At 47.1% G+C, this 20,900-nt stretch overlaps 1 protein-coding gene across 2 annotated transcripts; it reads right to left on the reverse strand.

Annotated features, from left to right (window-relative positions):
- Positions 1-16,706: 16,706 nt before the first annotated feature.
- On the reverse strand, positions 16,707-19,095 carry LOC123054210 (5-amino-6-(5-phospho-D-ribitylamino)uracil phosphatase, chloroplastic). 2 transcript variants are annotated; one of them, XM_044477928.1, is made up of 2 exons: positions 18,853-19,095; positions 16,707-18,091 (listed from the first exon to the last, which is right to left on the reverse strand). In XM_044477928.1, exon 2 carries the CDS (start codon positions 17,982-17,984, stop codon positions 16,947-16,949), a length of 1,038 nt encoding a protein of 345 aa, XP_044333863.1. In that variant the 5' UTR covers positions 17,985-18,091; positions 18,853-19,095; the 3' UTR covers positions 16,707-16,946. The 2 variants fall into 2 exon arrangements, with proteins under 2 accessions (XP_044333863.1, XP_044333862.1); XM_044477927.1 differs by having other exon boundaries at positions 16,707-18,096; positions 18,853-19,043.
- Positions 19,096-20,900: the final 1,805 nt, after the last annotated feature.

Consider the following 20,900-nt stretch of genomic DNA (forward strand, 5'->3'; position numbering starts at 1 on the left):
CAACCACCAGCCTCGCCCATGCCGGCCGTTCGGCGGTGTATGGCGCGGGTTGCGCCTCGCGTGGCATCGCATCCGCATTGGTGGCAAGTCTCGACGACGCGACGGGGCGCGACCAGGTCGGCCCCGCTTGCTCGCTCGGCTGCGCGACAGCGCGCGTGCGCCAGCGACGCCGACCGGGGCGGCTCGTGCCCGCACACGTCGCGGGCTCCTGACCATACAGAGCGCGACCCTGCGCGTCATGTAACCTTTTTGTCCGTACCGTTCCGGCCGGATGCGGACGTGGCGTGGCGTGGCGACCTGGCTGGACGCGCCGGGCCCCGGTGGGGTGCGGTTGTCGCACCGCACGTGCATGGAGCCCACGCGCGGCGTCCCACTCGCTCGGGGGCAAAATTTCTTCCGAGATACAAATTCAAGATCTGACCCGGTTTGAAAAAAATTCAGGATTTAACCTTTTTTACCGCCAGGGGCTCTGGTGGTAGGGTTAGACAGCCTACCGCCAGGGCCCCTGGCCGTAGGTACTAATCCACGTCAGCACGCGGACACGACCGCCGTTCCTCCTCCGTCGCACCCTATCGCCAGGGTCTCTGGCGATAGACTGTCTAACCCTACCGCCAGAGCCTCTGACGGTAGCGAAAGGGTCAAATCTTAAAATTTTTTAAACCGGGGTCAATTCCTGAATTTGTATTCCAAAAGGGTCAAAACATGAAATTTGGCCTCGCTCGGGCGCGGGGTGCCCTGGCGCGCCCAACACCTGTTCGTCGTCACCGCGGCTGGCTGGCAGGGTCTTCCCGCGCTTCTTTCCGGCGGGTTGAATCAAGCGCCGCTGGGCGATTGCTTTCGTCGTTTGTACCTGTGCGGACTGCGGAGGAACTATGGTTTTGTGACGCGTACGTTTAGTTTGCCGAATAGCAGTCCGTGTGAAGTACACACCTGCTATTTTCGACAGTGGGTGGCTCATGCGAGAATCAACGTCTCATGCTCCCACCCTCAAAAAAGAAACGACTCATGCTTCCAATTTTCTTTTCCGAGGGAAACAACAGGATCCTTTTGTGTACTCTTATTGATTTCAAATAAGGTTTTTTTTTTATACCACCAGTTGTATCTCACTACTCAGTTTACCGTAAGGAGTTTCAACTACTTAAAAATGTCATCTCTCCGTTAGGTGCTTGCTAAAAAATGCCACTATGCACATTATTGTCACCTCAAAGCCCATTTAACATGTTATATGGCCAAAATACCTATGGACCCACATGTCAGCTTTTCCTCTATCTCACTGCGGTAAAGTGTGGGTCACATTCGATATCTAACAACGTTCTTATTTTTCTCTAAACTTATTCACTTGCTTAGTCCTGAAAAGTGGGACCCACACGCATCATTGTGGGATAGAGAGAGCTAACATCTAGGTCTAGGGGTATTTTGGCATATAGCATGGTCAATGGATTTGACATGACAGTAATGATGTCTAATGATTAATTTTAGCAAATATGTAACATAACAATGGCATTTTTTAGGTGTCTAATGGCATTTTGAGCAAACATCTCACGAAATAATGACATTTTTGAACAGTTGTAATTGCTAATGGCAAAACTGAGTAGTGAGACACAACCAATGGTATAAATAGTAAAAATCCTTCAAATAAATGATGCACGGCATTTCTTTCTTGCGCGAAAGTACATGGCATGTTTTTCAAGCAAGAAACAAATACAACACGTACAACAACAACAACAACAACAACAACAACAACAACAGCTAGTCCTAAAATGCCCTTTATCTGAAACTATTGGTCCAATCCTTCGTATGACAACTCTGACCAAATGCACCCATACACCACTCTAAGCAGCTGTCGGAATTCCGTTCCGTAAGAACACTTGCCAATCACCTAACTAAGTTTATGTTGGAAATATGCCCTAGAGGCAATAATAAATGGTTATTATTATATTTCTTTGTTCATGATAATAGTCTATTATTCATGCTATAATTGTATTGTCCGGAAATCGTAATACATGTGTGAATGCATAGACCACAAAGTGTCCCTAGTAAGCCTCTAGTTGACTAGCTCGTTGATCAACAGATAGTCATGGTTTCCTGACTATGGACATTGGATGTCATTGATAACGGGATCACATCATTAGGAGAATGATGTGATGGACAAGACCCAACTTAAGCATAGCATAAAAGATCGTGTAGTTTCGTTTGCTAGAGCTTTTCCAATGTCAAGTATCTTTTCCTTAGACCATGAGATCGTGCAACTCCCGGATACCGTAGGAGTGCTTTGGGTGTGCCAAACGTCACAACGTAACTGGGTGACTATAAAGGTGCATTACGGGTATCTCCGAAAGTGTCTGTTGGGTTGGCACGGATCGAGACTGGGATTTGTCGCTCCGTGTGACGGAGAGGTATCTCTGGGCCCACTCGGTAATGCATCATCATAATGAGCTCAATGTGACTAAGGCGTTAGTCACGGGATCATGCATTGCGGTACGAGTAAAGAGACTTGCCGGTAACGAGATTGAACAAGGTATTGGGATACCGACGATCGAATCTCGGGCAAGTAACATACCGATTGACAAAGGGAATTGCATACGGATTGATTGAATCCTCGACACCGTGGTTCATCCGATGAGATCATCGTGGAGCATGTGGGAGCCAACATGGGTATCCAGATCCCACTGTTGGTTATTGACCGGAGAGGCGTCTCGGTCATGTCTGCATGTCTCCCGAACCCGTAGGGTCTACACACTTAAGGTCCGGTGACGCTAGGGTTGTAGAGATATATGTATGCGGAAACCCGAAAGTTGTTCGGAGTCCCGGATGAGATCCCGGACGTCACGAGAGGTTCCGGAATGGTCCGGAGGTGAAGAATTATATATAGGAAGTCCAGTTTCGGCCACCGGGAAAGTTTCGGGGGTTACCGGTATTGTACCGGGACCACCGGAAGGGTCCCGGGGGTCCACCGGGTGGGGCCACCTGTCCCGGAGGGCCCCGTGGGCTGAAAGTGGAAGGGAACCAGCCCCTAGTGGGCTGGGGCGCCCCCCTTGGGCCTCCCCCCTGCGCCTAGGGTTGGGAACCCTAAGGGGGGGAGTTCCCCCTTGCCTTGGGGGGCAAGGCAACCCCTTCCCCCCCTTGTGGCCGCCGCCCCCCTTGAGATCCCATCTCTTGGGGCTGGCGCACCCCCCCCAGGGGCCTATATAAAGGGGGGGAGGGAGGGCAGCACACAACAGCCTTGGGCGCCTCCCTCCTCCCCTGCAACACCTCTCTCTCTCTCGTAGAAGCTCGGCGTAGCCCTGCGGAGACCCGCTACATCCACCACCACGCCGTCGTGCTGCTGGATCTCCATCAACCTCTCCTTCCCCTTGCTGGATCAAGAAGGAGGAGACGTCGCTGCACCGTACGTGTGTTGAACGCGGAGGTGCCGTCCGTTCGGCACTCGGTCATCGGTGATTTGGATCACGGCGAGTACGACTCCGTCATCCACGTTCATTGGAACGCTTCCGCTCGCGATCTACAAGGGTATGTAGATGCACTCCCTTCCCCTCGTTGCTAGTATACTCCATAGATGCATCTTGGTGAACGTAGGAAAATTTTAAAATTATGCTACGATTCCCATCAGTGGCATCATGAGCCAGGCCTATGCGTAGTTACTATGCACGAGTAGAACACAAAGCAGTTGTGAGCGTTGAGTTTGCCAATTCTTCTTGCCGCTACTAGTCGTTTCTTGTTTCGGCGGCATTGTAGGATGAAGCGGCCCGGACCGACCTTACACGTACGCTTACGTGAGACAGGTTCCACCGACTGACATGCACTAGTTGCATAAGGTGGCTAGCGGGTGTCTGTCTCTCCTACTTTAGTCGGAACGGATTCGATGAAAAGGGTCCTTATGAAGGGTAAATAGAAATTGGCAAATCACGTTGTAGTCTTACGTAGGTAAGAAACGTTCTTGCTAGAAACCTACAAACCACGTAAAAAATTTGCAACAACAATTAGAGGACGTCTAACTTGTTTTTGCAGCAAGTGCTATGTGATGTGATATGGCCAGAAGATGTGATGAATGATATATGTGATGTATGAGATTGATCATATTCTTGTAATAGGAATCACGACTTGCATGTCGATGAGTATGACAACCGGCAGGAGCCATAGGAGTTGTCTTTATTATTTTGTATGACCTGCGTGTCATTAAATAAACGCCATGTAAATTACTTTACTTTATTGCTAAACGCGTTAGCCATAGAAGTAGAAGTAATCGTTGGCGTGACGACTTCATGAAGACACAATGATGGAGATCATGGTGTCATGCCGGTGACAAAGATGATCATGGTGCCCCGAAGATGGAGATCAAAGGAGCATGATGATATTGGCCATATCATGTCACTATTTGATTGCATGTGATGTTTATCATGTTTTTGCATCTTATTTGCTTAGAACGACGGTAGCAAGTAGGATGATCCCTTATAATAATTTCAAGAAAGTGTTCACCCTAACTGTGCACCGTTGCGAAGGTTCGTTGTTTCGAAGCACCACGTGATGATCGGGTGTGATAGATTCTAACGTTCGAATACAACGGGTGTTGACGAGCCTAGCATGTACAGACATGGCCTCGGAACACACGCAATACACTTAGGTTCACTTGACGAGCCTAGCATGTACAGACATGGCCTCGGAACACGGAGGACCGAAAGGTCGAGCATGAGTCGTATAGAAGATACGATCAACATGGAGATGTTCACCGATCTTGACTAGTCCGTCTCACGTGATGATCGGACACGGCCTAGTCGAATTCGGATCATGTTTCACTTAGATGACTAGAGGGATGTCTATCTGAGTGGGAGTTCATTAAATAATTTGATTATATGAACTTAATTATCATGAACTTAGTCTAAAATCTTTACACTATGTATTGTAGATCAAATGGCCCACGTTGTCCTCAATTTCAACGCGTTCCTAGAGAAAACCAAGCTGAAAGATGATGGCAGCAACTATACGGACTGGGTCCGGAACCTGAGGATCATCCTCATAGCAGCCAAGAAAGATTATGTCTTAGAAGCACCGCTAGGTGAAGCACCAATCCCTGAGAACCAAGACGTTATGAACGCTTGGCAGCAGCGTGCTGATGATTACTCCCTCGTTCAGTGCGGCATGCTTTACAGCTTAGAACCGGGTCTCCAAAAGCGTTTTGAGAAACATGGAGCATATGAGATGTTCGAGGAGCTGAAACTGGTTTTTCAAGCTCATGCCCGGGTCGAGAGATATGATGTCTCCGACAAGTTCTTCAGCTGTAAAATGGAGGAGAACAGTTCTGTTAGTGAGCACATACTCAGAATGTCTGGGTTGCACAACCGCTTGTCTCAGCTGGGAGTTAATCTCCCGGATGACGCGGTCATTGACAGAATCCTCCAGTCGCTTCCACCAAGCTACAAGAGCTTTGTGATGAACTACAATATGCAGGGGATGGAAAAGACCATTCCCGAGGTATATTCAATGCTGAAATCAGCTGAGGTAGAGATCAGAAAAGAACATCAAGTGTTGATGGTGAATAAAACCACTAAGTTCAAGAAGGGCAAGGGTAAGAAGAACTTCAAGAAGGACGGCAAGGGAGTTGCCGCGCCCGGTAAGCCAGTTACCGGGAAGAAGTCAAAGAATGGACCCAAGCCCGAGACTGAGTGCTTTTATTGCAAGGGAAGTGGTCACTGGAAGCGGAACTGCCCCAAATATTTAGCGGACAAGAAGAAGGCCGGCAACACCCAAGGTATATGTGATATACAAGTAATTGATGTGTACCTTACCAGTACTCGTAGTAGCTCCTGGGTATTTGATACCGGTGCGGTTGCTCATATTTGTAACTCAAAGCAGGAACTACGGAATAAACGGAGACTGGCAAAGGACGAGGTGACGATGCGCGTCGGGAATGGTTCCAAGGTCGATGTGATCGCCGTTGGCACGCTACCTCTGCATCTACCCACGGGATTAGTTTTAAACCTCAATAATTGTTATTTAGTGCCAGCTTTGAGCATGAACATTGTATCTGGATCTCGTTTAATTCGAGATGGCTACTCATTTAAATCTGAGAATAATGGTTGTTCTATTTATTTGAGAGATATGTTTTATGGTCATGCCCCGCTGGTCAATGGTTTATTTTTGATGAATCTCGAACGTGATGTTACACATGTTCATAGTGTGAATACCAAAAGATGTAAAGTTGATAACGATAGTCCCACATACTTGTGGCACTGCCGCCTTGGTCACATTGGTGTCAAGCGCATGAAGAAGCTCCATGCAGATGGACTTTTGGAGTCTCTTGATTACGAATCATTTGACACGTGCGAACCATGTCTCATGGGTAAGATGACCAAGACTCCGTTCTCCGGAACAATGGAGCGAGCAACCAACTTATTGGAAATCATACATACCGATGTGTGCGGTCCAATGAGTGTTGAGGCTCGCGGAGGATATCGTTATGTTCTCACTCTCACTGATGATTTAAGTAGATATGGGTATGTCTACCTAATGAAACACAAGTCTGAAACCTTTGAAAAGTTCAAGGAATTTCAGAGTGAGGTTGAGAATCAACGTGACAGGAAAATAAAATTCTTACGATCAGATCGTGGTGGAGAATATTTAAGTCACGAATTTGGTACACACTTAAGGAAATGTGGAATAGTTTCACAACTCACGCCGCCTGGAACACCTCAGAGAAATGGTGTGTCCGAACGTCGTAATCGCACTCTATTGGATATGGTGCGATCTATGATGTCTCTTACCGATTTACCGCTCTCATTTTGGGGTTATGCTTTAGAGACTGCCGCATTCACTTTAAATAGGGCACCGTCTAAATCCGTTGAGACGACACCGTATGAATTATGGTTTGGGAAGAAACCTAAGCTGTCGTTTCTAAAAGTTTGGGGATGCGATGCTTATGTCAAGAAACTTCAACCTGAAAAGCTCGAACCCAAATCGGAAAAATGCGTCTTCATAGGATACCCTAAGGAAACTATTGGGTATACCTTCTACCTCAGATCCGAAGGCAAGATCTTCGTTGCCAAGAACGGGTCCTTTCTAGAGAAGGAGTTTCTCTCGAAAGAATTGAGTGGGAGGAAAGTGGAACTTGATGAGGTGATAGTCACCCCTTCCGAACCGGAAAGTAGCGCAGCGCGGGAAAATGTTCCTGTGGTGCCTACACCGACTGGGGAGGAAGTTAATGATGATGATCATGAAGCTTCAGATCAAGTTACTGAACTTCGTAGGTCCACAAGGACACGTTCCGCACCAGAGTGGTACGGCAACCCTGTCCTGGAAATCATGTTGTTAGACAACGGTGAACCTTCGAACTATGAAGAAGCGATGGCGGGCCCGGATTCCGACAAATGGCTAGAAGCCATGAAATCCGAGATAGAATCCATGTATGAAAACAAAGTATGGACTTTGACTGACTTGCCCGATGAGCGGCGAGCCATAGAAAACAAATGGATCTTTAAGAAGAAGACGGACGCAGATGGTAATGTGACCATCTACAAAGCTCGACTTGTCGCTAAGGGTTATCGACAAGTTCAAGGGGTTGACTACGATGAGACTTTCTCACCCGTAGCGAAGCTGAAGTCCGTCCGAATCATGTTAGCAATTGCCGCATACTATGATTATGAGATATGGCAGATGGACGTCAAAACGGCATTCCTTAACGGCTTCCTTAAGGAAGAGTTGTATATGATGCAGCCGGAAGGTTTTGTCGATCCTAAGAATGCTAACAAAGTATGCAAGCTCCAACGCTCAATCTATGGGCTGGTGCAAGCATCTCGGAGTTGGAACATTCGCTTTGATGAGATGATCAAAGCGTTTGGGTTTACACAGACTTATGGAGAAGCCTGTGTTTACAAGAAAGTGAGTGGGAGCTCTGTAGCATTTCTCATATTATATGTGGATGACATATTATTGATGGGAAATGATATAGAATTCTTGGAAAGTATAAAGGCCTATTTGAATAAGTGTTTTTCAATGAAGGACCTTGGAGAAGCTGCTTATATATTAGGCATCAAGATCTATAGAGATAGATCAAGACGCCTCATTGGTCTTTCACAGAGTACATACCTTGACAAGATATTGAAGAAGTTCAGTATGGATCAGTCCAAGAAGGGGTTCTTGCCTGTATTGCAAGGTGTGCAATTGAGCACGGCTCAATGCCCGACCACGGCAGAAGATATAGAAGAGATGAGTGTCATCCCCTATGCCTCGGCCATAGGGTCTATTATGTATGCCATGCTGTGTACCAGACCTGATGTAAACCTTGCCGTAAGTTTGGTAGGAAGGTACCAAAGTAATCCCGGCAAGGAACACTGGACAGCGGTCAAGAATATCCTGAAGTACCTGAAGAGGACTAAGGATATGTTTCTCGTTTATGGAGGTGACGAAGAGCTCGTCGTAAAGGGTTACGTCGACGCTAGCTTCGACACAGATCTGGATGACTCGAAGTCACAGACCGGATACGTGTATATTTTGAATAGAGGAGCAGTAAGCTGGTGCAGTTGCAAGCAAAGCGTCGTGGCGGGATCTACATGTGAAGCGGAATACATGGCAGCCTCGGAGGCAGCACAGGAAGCAGTCTGGATGAAGGAGTTCATTACCGACCTAGGGGTGATTCCCAATGCGTCGGGCCCAATGACTCTCTTCTGTGACAACACTGGAGCTATTGCCCTTGCGAAGGAGCCCAGGTTTCACAGGAAGACCAGGCATATCAAGCGTCGCTTCAACTCCATTCGTGAAAGTGTTCAAAATGGAGACATAGATATTTGTAAAGTACACACGGACCTGAATGTAGCAGATCCGTTGACTAAACCTCTCCCTAGGGCAAAACATGATCAACACCAGGACGCAATGGGTGTTCGATTCATCACAATGTAACTAGATTATTGACTCTAGTGCAAGTGGGAGACTGTTGGAAATATGCCCTAGAGGCAATAATAAATGGTTATTATTATATTTCTTTGTTCATGATAATAGTCTATTATTCATGCTATAATTGTATTGTCCGGAAATCGTAATACATGTGTGAATACATAGACCACAAAGTGTCCCTAGTAAGCCTCTAGTTGACTAGCTCGTTGATCAACAGATAGTCATGGTTTCCTGACTATGGACATTGGATGTCATTGATAACGGGATCACATCATTAGGAGAATGATGTGATGGACAAGACCCAACTTAAGCATAGCATAAAAGATCGTGTAGTTTCGTTTGCTAGAGCTTTTCCAATGTCAAGTATCTTTTCCTTAGACCATGAGATCGTGCAACTCCCGGATACCGTAGGAGTGCTTTGGGTGTGCCAAACGTCACAACGTAACTGGGTGACTATAAAGGTGCATTACGGGTATCTCCGAAAGTGTCTGTTGGGTTGGCACGGATCGAGACTGGGATTTGTCGCTCCGTGTGACGGAGAGGTATCTCTGGGCCCACTCGGTAATGCATCATCATAATGAGCTCAATGTGACTAAGGCGTTAGTCACGGGATCATGCATTGCGGTACGAGTAAAGAGACTTGCCGGTAACGAGATTGAACAAGGTATTGGGATACCGACGATCGAATCTCGGGCAAGTAACATACCGATTGACAAAGGGAATTGCATACGGATTGATTGAATCCTCGACACCGTGGTTCATCCGATGAGATCATCGTGGAGCATGTGGGAGCCAACATGGGTATCCAGATCCCGCTGTTGGTTATTGACCGGAGAGGCGTCTCGGTCATGTCTGCATGTCTCCCGAACCCGTAGGGTCTACACACTTAAGGTCCGGTGACGCTAGGGTTGTAGAGATATATGTATGCGGAAACCCGAAAGTTGTTCGGAGTCCCGGATGAGATCCCGGACGTCACGAGAGGTTCCGGAATGGTCCGGAGGTGAAGAATTATATATAGGAAGTCCAGTTTCGGCCACCGGGAAAGTTTCGGGGGTTACCGGTATTGTACCGGGACCACCGGAAGGGTCCCGGGGGTCCACCGGGTGGGGCCACCTGTCCCGGAGGGCCCCGTGGGCTGAAAGTGGAAGGGAACCAGCCCCTAGTGGGCTGGGGCGCCCCCCTTGGGCCTCCCCCCCTGCGCCTAGGGTTGGGAACCCTAAGGGGGGAGTTCCCCCTTGCCTTGGGGGGCAAGGCAACCCCTTCCCCCCCTTGTGGCCGCCGCCCCCCTTGAGATCCCATCTCTTGGGGCTGGCGCACCCCCCCAGGGGCCTATATAAAGGGGGGAGGGAGGGCAGCACACAACAGCCTTGGGCGCCTCCCTCCTCCCCTGCAACACCTCTCTCTCTCTCTCGTAGAAGCTCGGCGTAGCCCTGCGGAGACCCGCTACATCCACCACCACGCCGTCGTGCTGCTGGATCTCCATCAACCTCTCCTTCCCCCTTGCTGGATCAAGAAGGAGGAGACGTCGCTGCACCGTACGTGTGTTGAGCGCGGAGGTGCCGTCCGTTCGGCACTCGGTCATCGGTGATTTGGATCACGGCGAGTACGACTCCGTCATCCACATTCATTGGAACGCTTCCGCTCGCGATCTACAAGGGTATGTAGATGCACTCCCTTCCCCTCGTTGCTAGTATACTCCATAGATGCATCTTGGTGAACGTAGGAAAATTTTAAAATTATGCTACGATTCCCAACAGTTTAGGCTCTGGGTATTCTGTTGGTGAAATATATCGACAGGGGGGTTGCTCAAACAAACACTTGTCAGTTAAAAAGCAACCAGACTCCCTTCGCTCGTAGGCACCCAACCACTAGGGTTTCCTCTGCCTCCCGCCGACGCTCACGCCTGTCTGCCTCGTCTCTTGTGGCCTTAGGGCCATGGAGGCGCGGTGGATCCCGACCCTTGCCAATGGGAGGGCTCCGGTTTTTTGTTGTTTTCTTCATTTTGTTAGGGTTTGTGTACTGCTAAGAGAGACGAGGCGGTGATGGCTCTCTAAAGATGAAGATGGAATAAGGTTCTCTCCGCCTAGCCCATCCCGGTGGTGCTTCTGGCGTCATCGGAGGGTGTGTCTCCGGCGGATCTCACGGGATTCGGTCGACGTTTGTCTTCGATGGATCCACGTGGATCTGGTCTTGTCACGTGTGTGTTTCGTGTGTCTACATGTTGGATTCTTTCGATCTACGCTTCTCTTCATCGGCAGCGGTTGTTTTTAGGGTGCGCTGGTCTTGTAGGGCCTTAGCACGAGGACTTCCCGATTATCTACTACTACAACGTTTGTCTGGCTCTTGTGAGGGAGGGGCGATGACGGTGGCACTCCTCCGGCTTGCTCCAGTGGTTGTACTCGTCGCTGGGTGTCTACAGACCTAGATGTAATTTTCACTTCTGGCTTCTTTGTATTACCTTGACAGACGATGAATAGATTGAAAGTTTTTCTGCAATTTTTTTTATCAAAAGCAACCAACCGTTGCAGGTTGGGGTGAGGTGGCTATTTATAACTGGAGCAATTATGAGGTGTGAAATGACCAATAGGGGCTTGCACCACTCAATGGTCAACCGACACGTGTCCCAACAGCCGGATTTCAAACTCAAGTGACAACTTTACTTGGGAACAAGTAAACTGACACAACTACTTGTGGTATTCTCTCGCGGTCTAGGAGAACTAGTCTATGACTTTGAAGGAAAAACATGATGCACGATGAGATTTATCTCAACTTCACTGGGAGATGGATTAATGATTGAGCATTCAAATAAGACCTAAATCTCGACTAACATGTGAACCCCCTTAATAGTATGGTTTGCCTCGTGACTCGAAGATAGAAAATGAAACTAGAAAAAGAACTACTTCTTCTTCACCGTCTTCATTTCTCTCGCAGTAGTCAATTGTTCCTCAAACAGCATACCAAACCTATTGCTCTCAACAACAATTTTTAGGGTCATCTCTTACACACAATCTCCTTGATAGCATACTCCTCAATAGCTCAGCAATCTACTCTGCAGTGCAGATAATGTCCGCGTAAGTTTTAGCAAACTTCTCAATGACTCCAGGGATCATATTACCTTGTGTGCACTAGCAAACACATTAGTACCTTAGCTATTTTCTCCAACAATCTGCAAAACACTCAAGGGGCACTAGATTGCACTTAGAAATTCACATATACTTCTTCCTCTTTCATTCTTCTTTTTTGCTACTTCATCTATAAATAATACCAAAATCATGATAACAATACTATAAAGTAATTATTAATCACATATCGAAAGATCCACCACAAGAATTACATGACGATCAAAATCATATATGTGAACTATTAAACTAAGGCATGGTGAGAGATACGCTAGATAGCTAATACTACAAACCCATGGTCAAGGAGGTGAATTCCCCTCTAGTAGTGTACCATAGAGGGGTTGATTGCTCCCTTGGCATGGCTCCACTGAATCATTAATATTACGATGAAGAGCAGCGAATTTTTTTTGTCAAAGTTTAGGGTTCTAGAGTTACATAGATGTACCATAACACCAAACTCCCACATGTGCGGGTGCCCATTCGACACACGTCTAGAACCGACCAGGATGAGGGTGTAGTTGACCTCATTACTAAAGACGCATGCGTGTCTACAAATGTTGGTGGCAAAATTTAAACTTTCACGGTGGGGTATCGAACTGCATGCACTAATCTAAGTTTGAATTGACGTGGGCAGAGGAAGCAGGGGCGTTGCACAATTATTTATTGTGTACATTGGGTTTGAAGTTATAATCTTTTGGTTGCAAGTTGTACAAAACATAACTTTTATGGAGTGAGAATGTCATGAGTATAATGCCCGACTCTTTTTTTTTGCTTTCAATTGGACTTTTGGGTGAATTGGTTAGTGTATGCAATTCTACATAATATCAAAGCCAAAGAGCCTTGAATTTAAAGCTAGGTTGGCGCACTTTGAGTAAAAAAACAGTAACCCATTTTTGGTCCACTTTTAGGCATAAGAGCTGACACACGATGATGGGTGTTACATATAAGTGTATTGTCCATAGTTTTTATTCAGCTGCAACTTACTACCAAGGGGTTCTATGCGCAAAACCTATTGAATACAATAAATAATTGTGACATGCCCTCGGTTCCACAGAATACCTTATTCATTTTATATATGAGATTACACTTTCATTTCATATATGGGGTACATGACATTTTGCATCACTTGCACCACAAATTATGAACTAATTAATTCAAAGTATCCTCTCAAAACCTAGCAAATACAAAATATATTGCCTTACATGATATGGAATGTTAGAAATCTATAATGGGTATCAGAAAGCAGGAAGAGGGAAAAGGCAATCACAAACCAATTAAACAGTTGAACTTGGACTGATACAGATGACAAGGTCACGGACATTATGCTCGGCTCAAGTACTGATGAGGTAGGGAGGGAACTTCGCAACTTAGCTGCTGAGTATTAGAGCAAGTATAATAATGGGCTTATAGCCGAAAGTGATGTTTTGAGCTCGAGCCCAGATGCTCTCGTTATCCCCATCGTCAACTCCCTCCAAGATTCCCGACCTGGGATGTATAGCATCAAGTATTCCTTTTGTATTACACCAGTTCTCTGTCCCCTTGGCCAACGTCTTTTCAAATAATAAATGTGACGCCGTCCAGACCGTGTCGACCGGCTCGGATGTGCATTACGATATGAGCCTTCTCCGTCGAGATTCTGTACCAACGGGCTGACTAGTTGCAGCCATGCCCGTCCGCTCATGGTTATGTATGGGTCTTGCTCGATTCTGCTGCCTATGTATTTCAAAATTTGAACTGATACGAATCTCCTTCACAAATTAGCAGACATGGGGAAACACATGTCCATAGGGCCGTCATTAATGCATAACGCATGCATTAACCTTATTCAGGAGTTGTGCGTTTCTACAAATTCAGATAGCTCAGTTCAGCTAATGACGAGATGGAACTGCAATCCAACATGCAGCACCACCACCACACTGTTGCATATAAATCACGCCCACACCAGCGAGTTGAACTTGTACATAATCACACGTCGACATCTTAGAAGTCTGGAAAAACTATTGTGCTTAATCGTCCCCATGGATTCATAGCCAACATGTTCTTCCTAAACATGTTTTGTGATTACTTTCTCCCCCTGCACACATTATAACTAACAAGTCTGGACACGTACCAGAAAATGGAGATGATACGTGCCACCATATCTCATTGCCCATGTGCCATACATTCAGCCCTCGTTGTAAATGATCATGTGTCACACATGTTCATCCAATGGTTGTCAACTCACCATCCGGGCCAAACTCAGCAAAACCTTATCCTGTAAGGAGATCCAGTGTTGGCACCATTTGATTGAAACATTTACAGTAGAGGGACATCCAATTCACATCACCGTTCATGCGCCATCCAACAGCAGCAAGGTGGAAACAAATACGAGTAACAACAATGTGTGCTGTGCGGCCAAAAAACAACACGCTCGCTGACCGTCACCATTGCTCGCCCTCGCTGCTGGGAGGATGACTGCCACTTCCATGGCTGCCCCGAAGATAGAGGGTGACTGCCGCTACCACGCCCGCACCATCGTAAGAGAGAGGGCGACCACTGCCAAGGCTGCACCATGCCGCAAGGTTGCGTCGCTATCTCGAGAGGCACCAAGCAAGTGCCACGTCGCTGACCCCGCACCATCGCAAGAGGACGGTCGCGGCTGCCACGCATGCAGCACTCCGTCGAGGACACACTGTCGTGGGAGACGCCAAGCTAGCCTGAAAACTGAGAGCAAATTGTTAACTGGTTTACATGCAAAGCAGCAGAGTTTCAGGTTGTAAACTGACTTGCAGGAAACAACAGGAGAGTTTCAGATTGTAAACTAATTTCAGAGCAGATCATTGACATTATATATTTTTGGGCATATCAATGATGGTGTAAATTGAGAGTAGGTCATTGACATTGTCAACTTGGGAGCATATCACTTGATGTTGTAAAACTGATAATAGAATTGAGGATGGCAAATAGGGATTGAGATCACTCAGTGTGGTTTTTGTGAATGAATGCTATAACTGAATGGGCTGAATTTTGGAGACTTTGGTCACTGAATTGAACATCACTGTGAGATGCAAGTGGCAAAAGGGAACTGAATTGAGCTGCAGCATAATTGTATATTACAGAATGGCAAAATGAACATAACAAAATTGAGCATCACACACAAGAGCATAGCAGCTCATCCTCAAGCAGGCCGGCAATCGATTACTTTGTTCATACGTGCGCTGCCTCGCCGCCTTTCCTACTTCGCCTTTGTCGGACTGGGCCGCATCACCCTTCTGGGCCGATGACGTTGTGTGTCCATGGGCATTGCTTGCTGCCACCGGATGGCGCATGACGGTGATATGAATCTGATGTCCCATAGTCGTTTCAGCTAAGTCAGAGGATCTCACAATTTGTCCCCATCATCGGCACAATTACATTCTCCGTGGAATTGTCCGCGAATTCCTTTATTGCTTTCTCGAAAGTGGTCACCCTATTTGGACAAAGTGTACTGCCGGTGCCGTTGAGCCGGCCCGTACTCTGCCCAAATATGTCTAAATAGAAGTCCACATACCATTCGACAGTGACATCACTAGATTGTAAATTATTCAATGCCAGAATAGCAATACAGACTAATATCCACCAAATTACTGCCCACAACTGAAACCCACATATCAAGTTTTACTGAAGTGGCGTTTCCAACAGTTGCGCAAGTGGAAGGAAAAAAATTACTTTTCTAACACAAGTCACCCATAGAGCTCCCAAATCTATATGCAGGCTGCTAGTAGACTAACTGTGAACACCACATACTTCCATGTCAATGACGCACACCAAGCAAGTGGAAATCAATAGGATTTTTTCAGTTATGCACTAACCTCTTAGCCCACCCCGGGCTTGCTGGTCGACTGTGCGGACACCGGGTGTGAGTTCTTCCTTCCTCCAACCATGGCTTCTTCATCCCAGATCTGCGCGCCTACACTCAAGACTGGCGCCGACGCTTGTTCCAGCTTCCCCACCAAAGCAGCCACCGTGGAAGGTGGCAGATCCATGGGGGGCTTCATTGTCCTCCACCTCTTAAAGCACAGGGGATCTGGTACGGATACACAACAGATAGCATATTCAGCAAACATCCTACTCCAAATTAGTTAAGCCAAACCAAAGATTCCATCGCTTACCCGCTTATAGTCTGCATCAAGAAATCCATCCCTGGCGCCGTCTCCTACCCCGGATTCGCCTCTACAAGTTTCAGAGAGGAAACGAACCTACAATAACTCTATCCGGCCGCACTAACAGAAAAGCCATGTTCCTGTTCCACGGATCAGAACTGGCGAAACGTCGTGACCCACGGCTCATCGGCAAAGCCTCTAACGGAAGTCGTTTTCCTGGCCCACATCACAGGACCTGGCAATACGTACAGCAGGCAAAAGCAAATTAACGCACCGTCCTTATATCTCCAGAAAAGTAACTGGAACAAATCCCGAGACCTTATTGATCGGCACAGATATAGGGATCAGGTGCGCTCGTGTGTAGAAACTCCACGTCCGCTTATAGCCCACTCACATGGCACTTTTACCGATGTGAAGGAAAGACATAGAAAAATGGTGGGAATGGACTCTCATGTAAGAGCCTGGGAGGATATCAGGTGCACCGGGGACGATTAACCACACATTTTCAGTTAATCGTCACTAACCAATATAATACTAAAAAAAACCCAGTGTTCATCTCTGAGAAAGCCCAAGGAACAAAATAGAAGAGATAATATATGTACTACACAGGAAAAGATTTGCACGGTGGGAAGTTTCTTCACTTTAAACTCCTTTCTAATGATTCAAAGCATCTAAGCTAGATGTGTTTCAGTTATGCATTACAAGGAACCAAGAAGTGAACGCTGATCTGTTACTCTACTTGGTCCGTTACAAAATGTTGTAATGCAGTACTGAAGTTACAACATAGTTATATATTAGTAGTAGATAAGTGCATGCAGAAACATCACTCCTCGATCACAATCTCCATGTCCATGTCAGATCGTCTGCCCCTGCGCCCAAGAACCTCGCCATTGGCGAGCCTCTGCAGGTCAACAACAGAGAGCTGATCAAGCCATCTCACAACATGGTTTGCTGCATGGAGTTCATAGGCAGGGTGCCGGCTTGCAACCGCCACACACCTCATCCCAGCAGTATGCGCAGACTCTGTCGTCAAGTTTGAGCTACCCATCACAAGACAAACATCAGGCTCAAGACCAAGCTGCTCTGCTGCAACCTCAAACATCTCACCCTCGGGTTTCCCTCGGCGGAAGTCCTCCGCCGCCACTACGACATCGAAATAGCCTTGCAGGCCAACAGCTTTTATGCCTTCTTCCAGGTTCATTTTTGGGCGAGAAGCCGTTACTGCTATTGGAATGTCAGAATCCACAAGGGCGTTCAAGAAGTCAAGAACACCTGGTCGCAGCTGGTAGAAAGTGCCTCGGAGTTTCTGATATATTACCTCCTTGCGTGCTGCTAACCTTTCAATTTCTTTTGCATCTTTCGACCAACTTAAGACTTCTGAGATAGCCTGATCAGTTCTCATTCCCTCAATTTCCTTCAGCATTTCATCCGGAGGAAAAGACTTTGCCTCTTCAAGTGATAGTACGTACCACACTCGGGGCTCCAGGTCAGGATCATCATCTTCCACAACAACTCCCTCCCACTCCAAGATCACACCAAACCGGTTACTAGGCACAGTTCCTTGCTTCTGCTGTTTCTTCTTTCTTACTGGTTTCTGACTGGCGTACAGACAGCTAAGGCTTTCAGGGAGCCTATAAACTAATTTGTAGAACACATTGTCTTCCTCGTGGGCTTGGTGGTTCCTCTTGAAGTCAGTTGCATGGGGCTTCAGAAGTGCCATCTTCAGCCTCATGCTCTTACCCCCAGATTTTGCGGTTGAATGCATGTTCAGTTTGGCATTTGAGTTACTTGGCCAGCATTTTCTGTAGAGTTTGTGAATGAGCTGGTGGGAACTGTCAAGTAGGCTGATGGATGAGATCATTGCTTCGAGGTCCTGTATACTTTCACTGAAACAGTCAAGCGCTTCACAGCAAGATCGATTCAGCTCAAGCGCGACTGGTCAACGAGAAGCATAGCTGAACACTTCACCTGTGCTAAGAACCAATCAAACGGTAATATAAGCACACGATGCACAAGTATATTAAACAGAGCAGAAAACTGTGCGTGCTGTGTATAATCCCTCAACATGAACAGTTAGCTTCAGTTGGGTTTTAGTACTCCAGTATGTCGTCTGAAGAAAAAGGGGACATGTTTTTGTTCCATTATTTCGTTCACTAGATTAGTGTTCACCATTGATTTGTAAATCTAGTCCATTCGAGCACTGTGAGGACAGAGCAATCCAAGCTGCTATTACTAATTTATAGAGATGTATAAGAAATAAACTAAAAGCAGAGCCCCTGTTTTGGGCAGCATATTAACCAAAACATGGAGTAAAAGTTATGTAGCCGTAAAAGACCACTTGAGGACTGACTTCACGCGTCTTTTGCTAAAACAGATCCTTCTACGCTTCTACGCAATCTTAATGTTCGTGCAAGGGGAAACATACACTTCAGCATAAAAGGAGGCACACATTGGAACAGAGCTGCTCAGCCTATGAACCGAGAGACTCCATAAAATGGTAATGACACTTCTCCTAGCAAACATACTCACCACACGATTATGTGGTGATACATTCAATCCGGCTAAAGCACCAAACGGCCAAATGCGAATCGTTCTTGAACACAGACTCAACAGCACATAGCACAAAGACAGAATGTATGCTCCAGTGTCTCTTAGCACAAGCGAAAGGCTACGAATCCGCGGGGGGGGGGGGGGGGGGGGGGGGGGGGGGGGGGGGGGGTCTTGCTTACCCGGGGAAGAAGAGGAGGAGGCGGAGGTCGGAGGGGGAGCTGCAGAGAGCATCGGCGGGAGTGGGGAGGGAGTAGAGGAGGCGCCCCCGCTCGGTCCCCGGCGCTTCTTCCCTTGGATGGTGGAGATGGCCTCCATCCGGATAGGCAATAATGCGGCCGGCTGCCTTGTCGATTGGCCCTCGCGGTCGCGGCGGCCGCTCCGTGTCCATGGCAGCTGGGACACGAGGGGCGAGGGGCCGCTTGTCAGCCTGTGCGTCGGCCGCGTGGGGCGGGGGCCGGGAAGTCAGTTTTGTGCTCGAGAGCCGAGCAGACGGCGCTCCGCTATGGGCCGCAGTCGCTTCGTTTTCTTGGGCAGCATGCGCGCGTCTGTCAGCCCATGAAAAGAAGCGCCGTCAGACACGGGTTGGTCCGGTTCCATTTAATCCGGCCGGCCATTTTCCAGAGAGCATTTAAGAACAACTCTGCTATACGTACGATGAATTCTCATCCCACACTCATACGATTAAAGACAGCCCAAGACAATTCAGTTTGTGAGCCACAACATGCAACAAGTTTTACCGTCTGATCGTACATGTGTCCGACCAAAATGTACCGTATGCAGAGCAATTTCGATTTAAGAACGGGCGGTTTACAAGCTCCGCCCCTTGCTTTTCTTCCAAAAGAAAAACACCAAATCAGATTTTGACGGGATTCCATTTTTTTTATGGTACACTTTTTGGGCAGTTTGTTTTATTTCTTTCCCATCTCGCAAGGCAACCATGGCAAAGTTTTTTCCCCTCGCTGTTCGTCGGTGAGCCCGTGGATTCAACTGCGTTATGTCCGCCGCTTCGATGGCCAGTGGTGGAGAGGGGGATCCTGATGCCTCGGCTCCATCTAGTAGATAGGTTAGGGTATTTATTTCTCATAGCGGTGGCGCCCGGGCGGATGACGATGCTTCTTCTTCGCATCAGTCTTCCAGATTTCAATCCTTCTCAAGTTCATTCATTGGGATGGATTAGACAGAGCTCTGGCATAGATTCCTCACAAATCCTCAGGGCATCGAGGTTAGGGTTTCTCGTCATGCGTACATGACAATGAGACTTGATGTCAAGTTCTTTAGATACACTCAAGGGTTCAACAACGACGACTGTAGCTCTAGGCGCTGGTCAGGTCAACTCCGGTAGGGGAGCAGCGGCACCATTGCGTCGGCGGCTTGTTCTAGCGGCGGTAGAGGTCGTCCATTGGTATAGGGACCATGTAATTTTAATTATATCTGGTGTGCTTTGTACTTTTGGTGAACTTTATGATAGAGGTGGAAGAGGAAAGATCAAGCTGTCGATGACTTGTGAGTTCAGTTCTTCCTTGGAGCTCAAACCCAATGGCGCAAGTTCTAGAGATATGACACCCACCGAAGCAATCTCCCCGTTTTGGGAGGATCTTGCTTTGGTGTTCGTTGGGCGGCCTACGGTGTCCTACCGTTGTATCTTTTGGTCAAAAGGCGACACCATGGAGCTCCGATGTCCCTCAACGATGCCTCCTTTCCTTCCTCCCGACCTTTGAGCTAAAAGGGATGCAATTTGGCCTTAGCTTTGCGTCTACAACTCCTTCCTCGCAAAATCCTCTCACGGTGGGGCTATGGTCAACCTTTTTGTCCCAAGTGGTTTCGTCCCCAATGATGATGGATTCTAGGCTATGTCGAAGCATGTTGCAAGGATTAAATTGCGATTTAGTTTTCGAGGCCTCTTTTGTAAAATGCACGGGCTAATTTATAATTTTTCTTTTCTATTAGGTCCTTGTACCATCTCAAATACTAAAAAAAAAGTGTGACATTTTTTAAAGATTTAATTTCGAACATAAATTAACCAATAATACATACGCCATTTAACTTCAGAATTATTGTACTGTTGATTAAAAAAATCAAATATTAATCTAATGATAAGATTTTTGTAATGCCTTCTTTCTTAGGGTCAAAGAAAAAAATGTTATCTATTGCAGCCTGGGTCTTTCGAGAATCGAGACCCTTTCCCTAGCTAAAGGTAAATGATTTCTACTTTTCGCAGTCATTAATT

This window comes from Triticum aestivum, chromosome 2D, assembly GCF_018294505.1.
Source record: "Triticum aestivum cultivar Chinese Spring chromosome 2D, IWGSC CS RefSeq v2.1, whole genome shotgun sequence".
In the NCBI taxonomy this organism is placed as follows: domain Eukaryota; kingdom Viridiplantae; phylum Streptophyta; class Magnoliopsida; order Poales; family Poaceae; genus Triticum; species Triticum aestivum.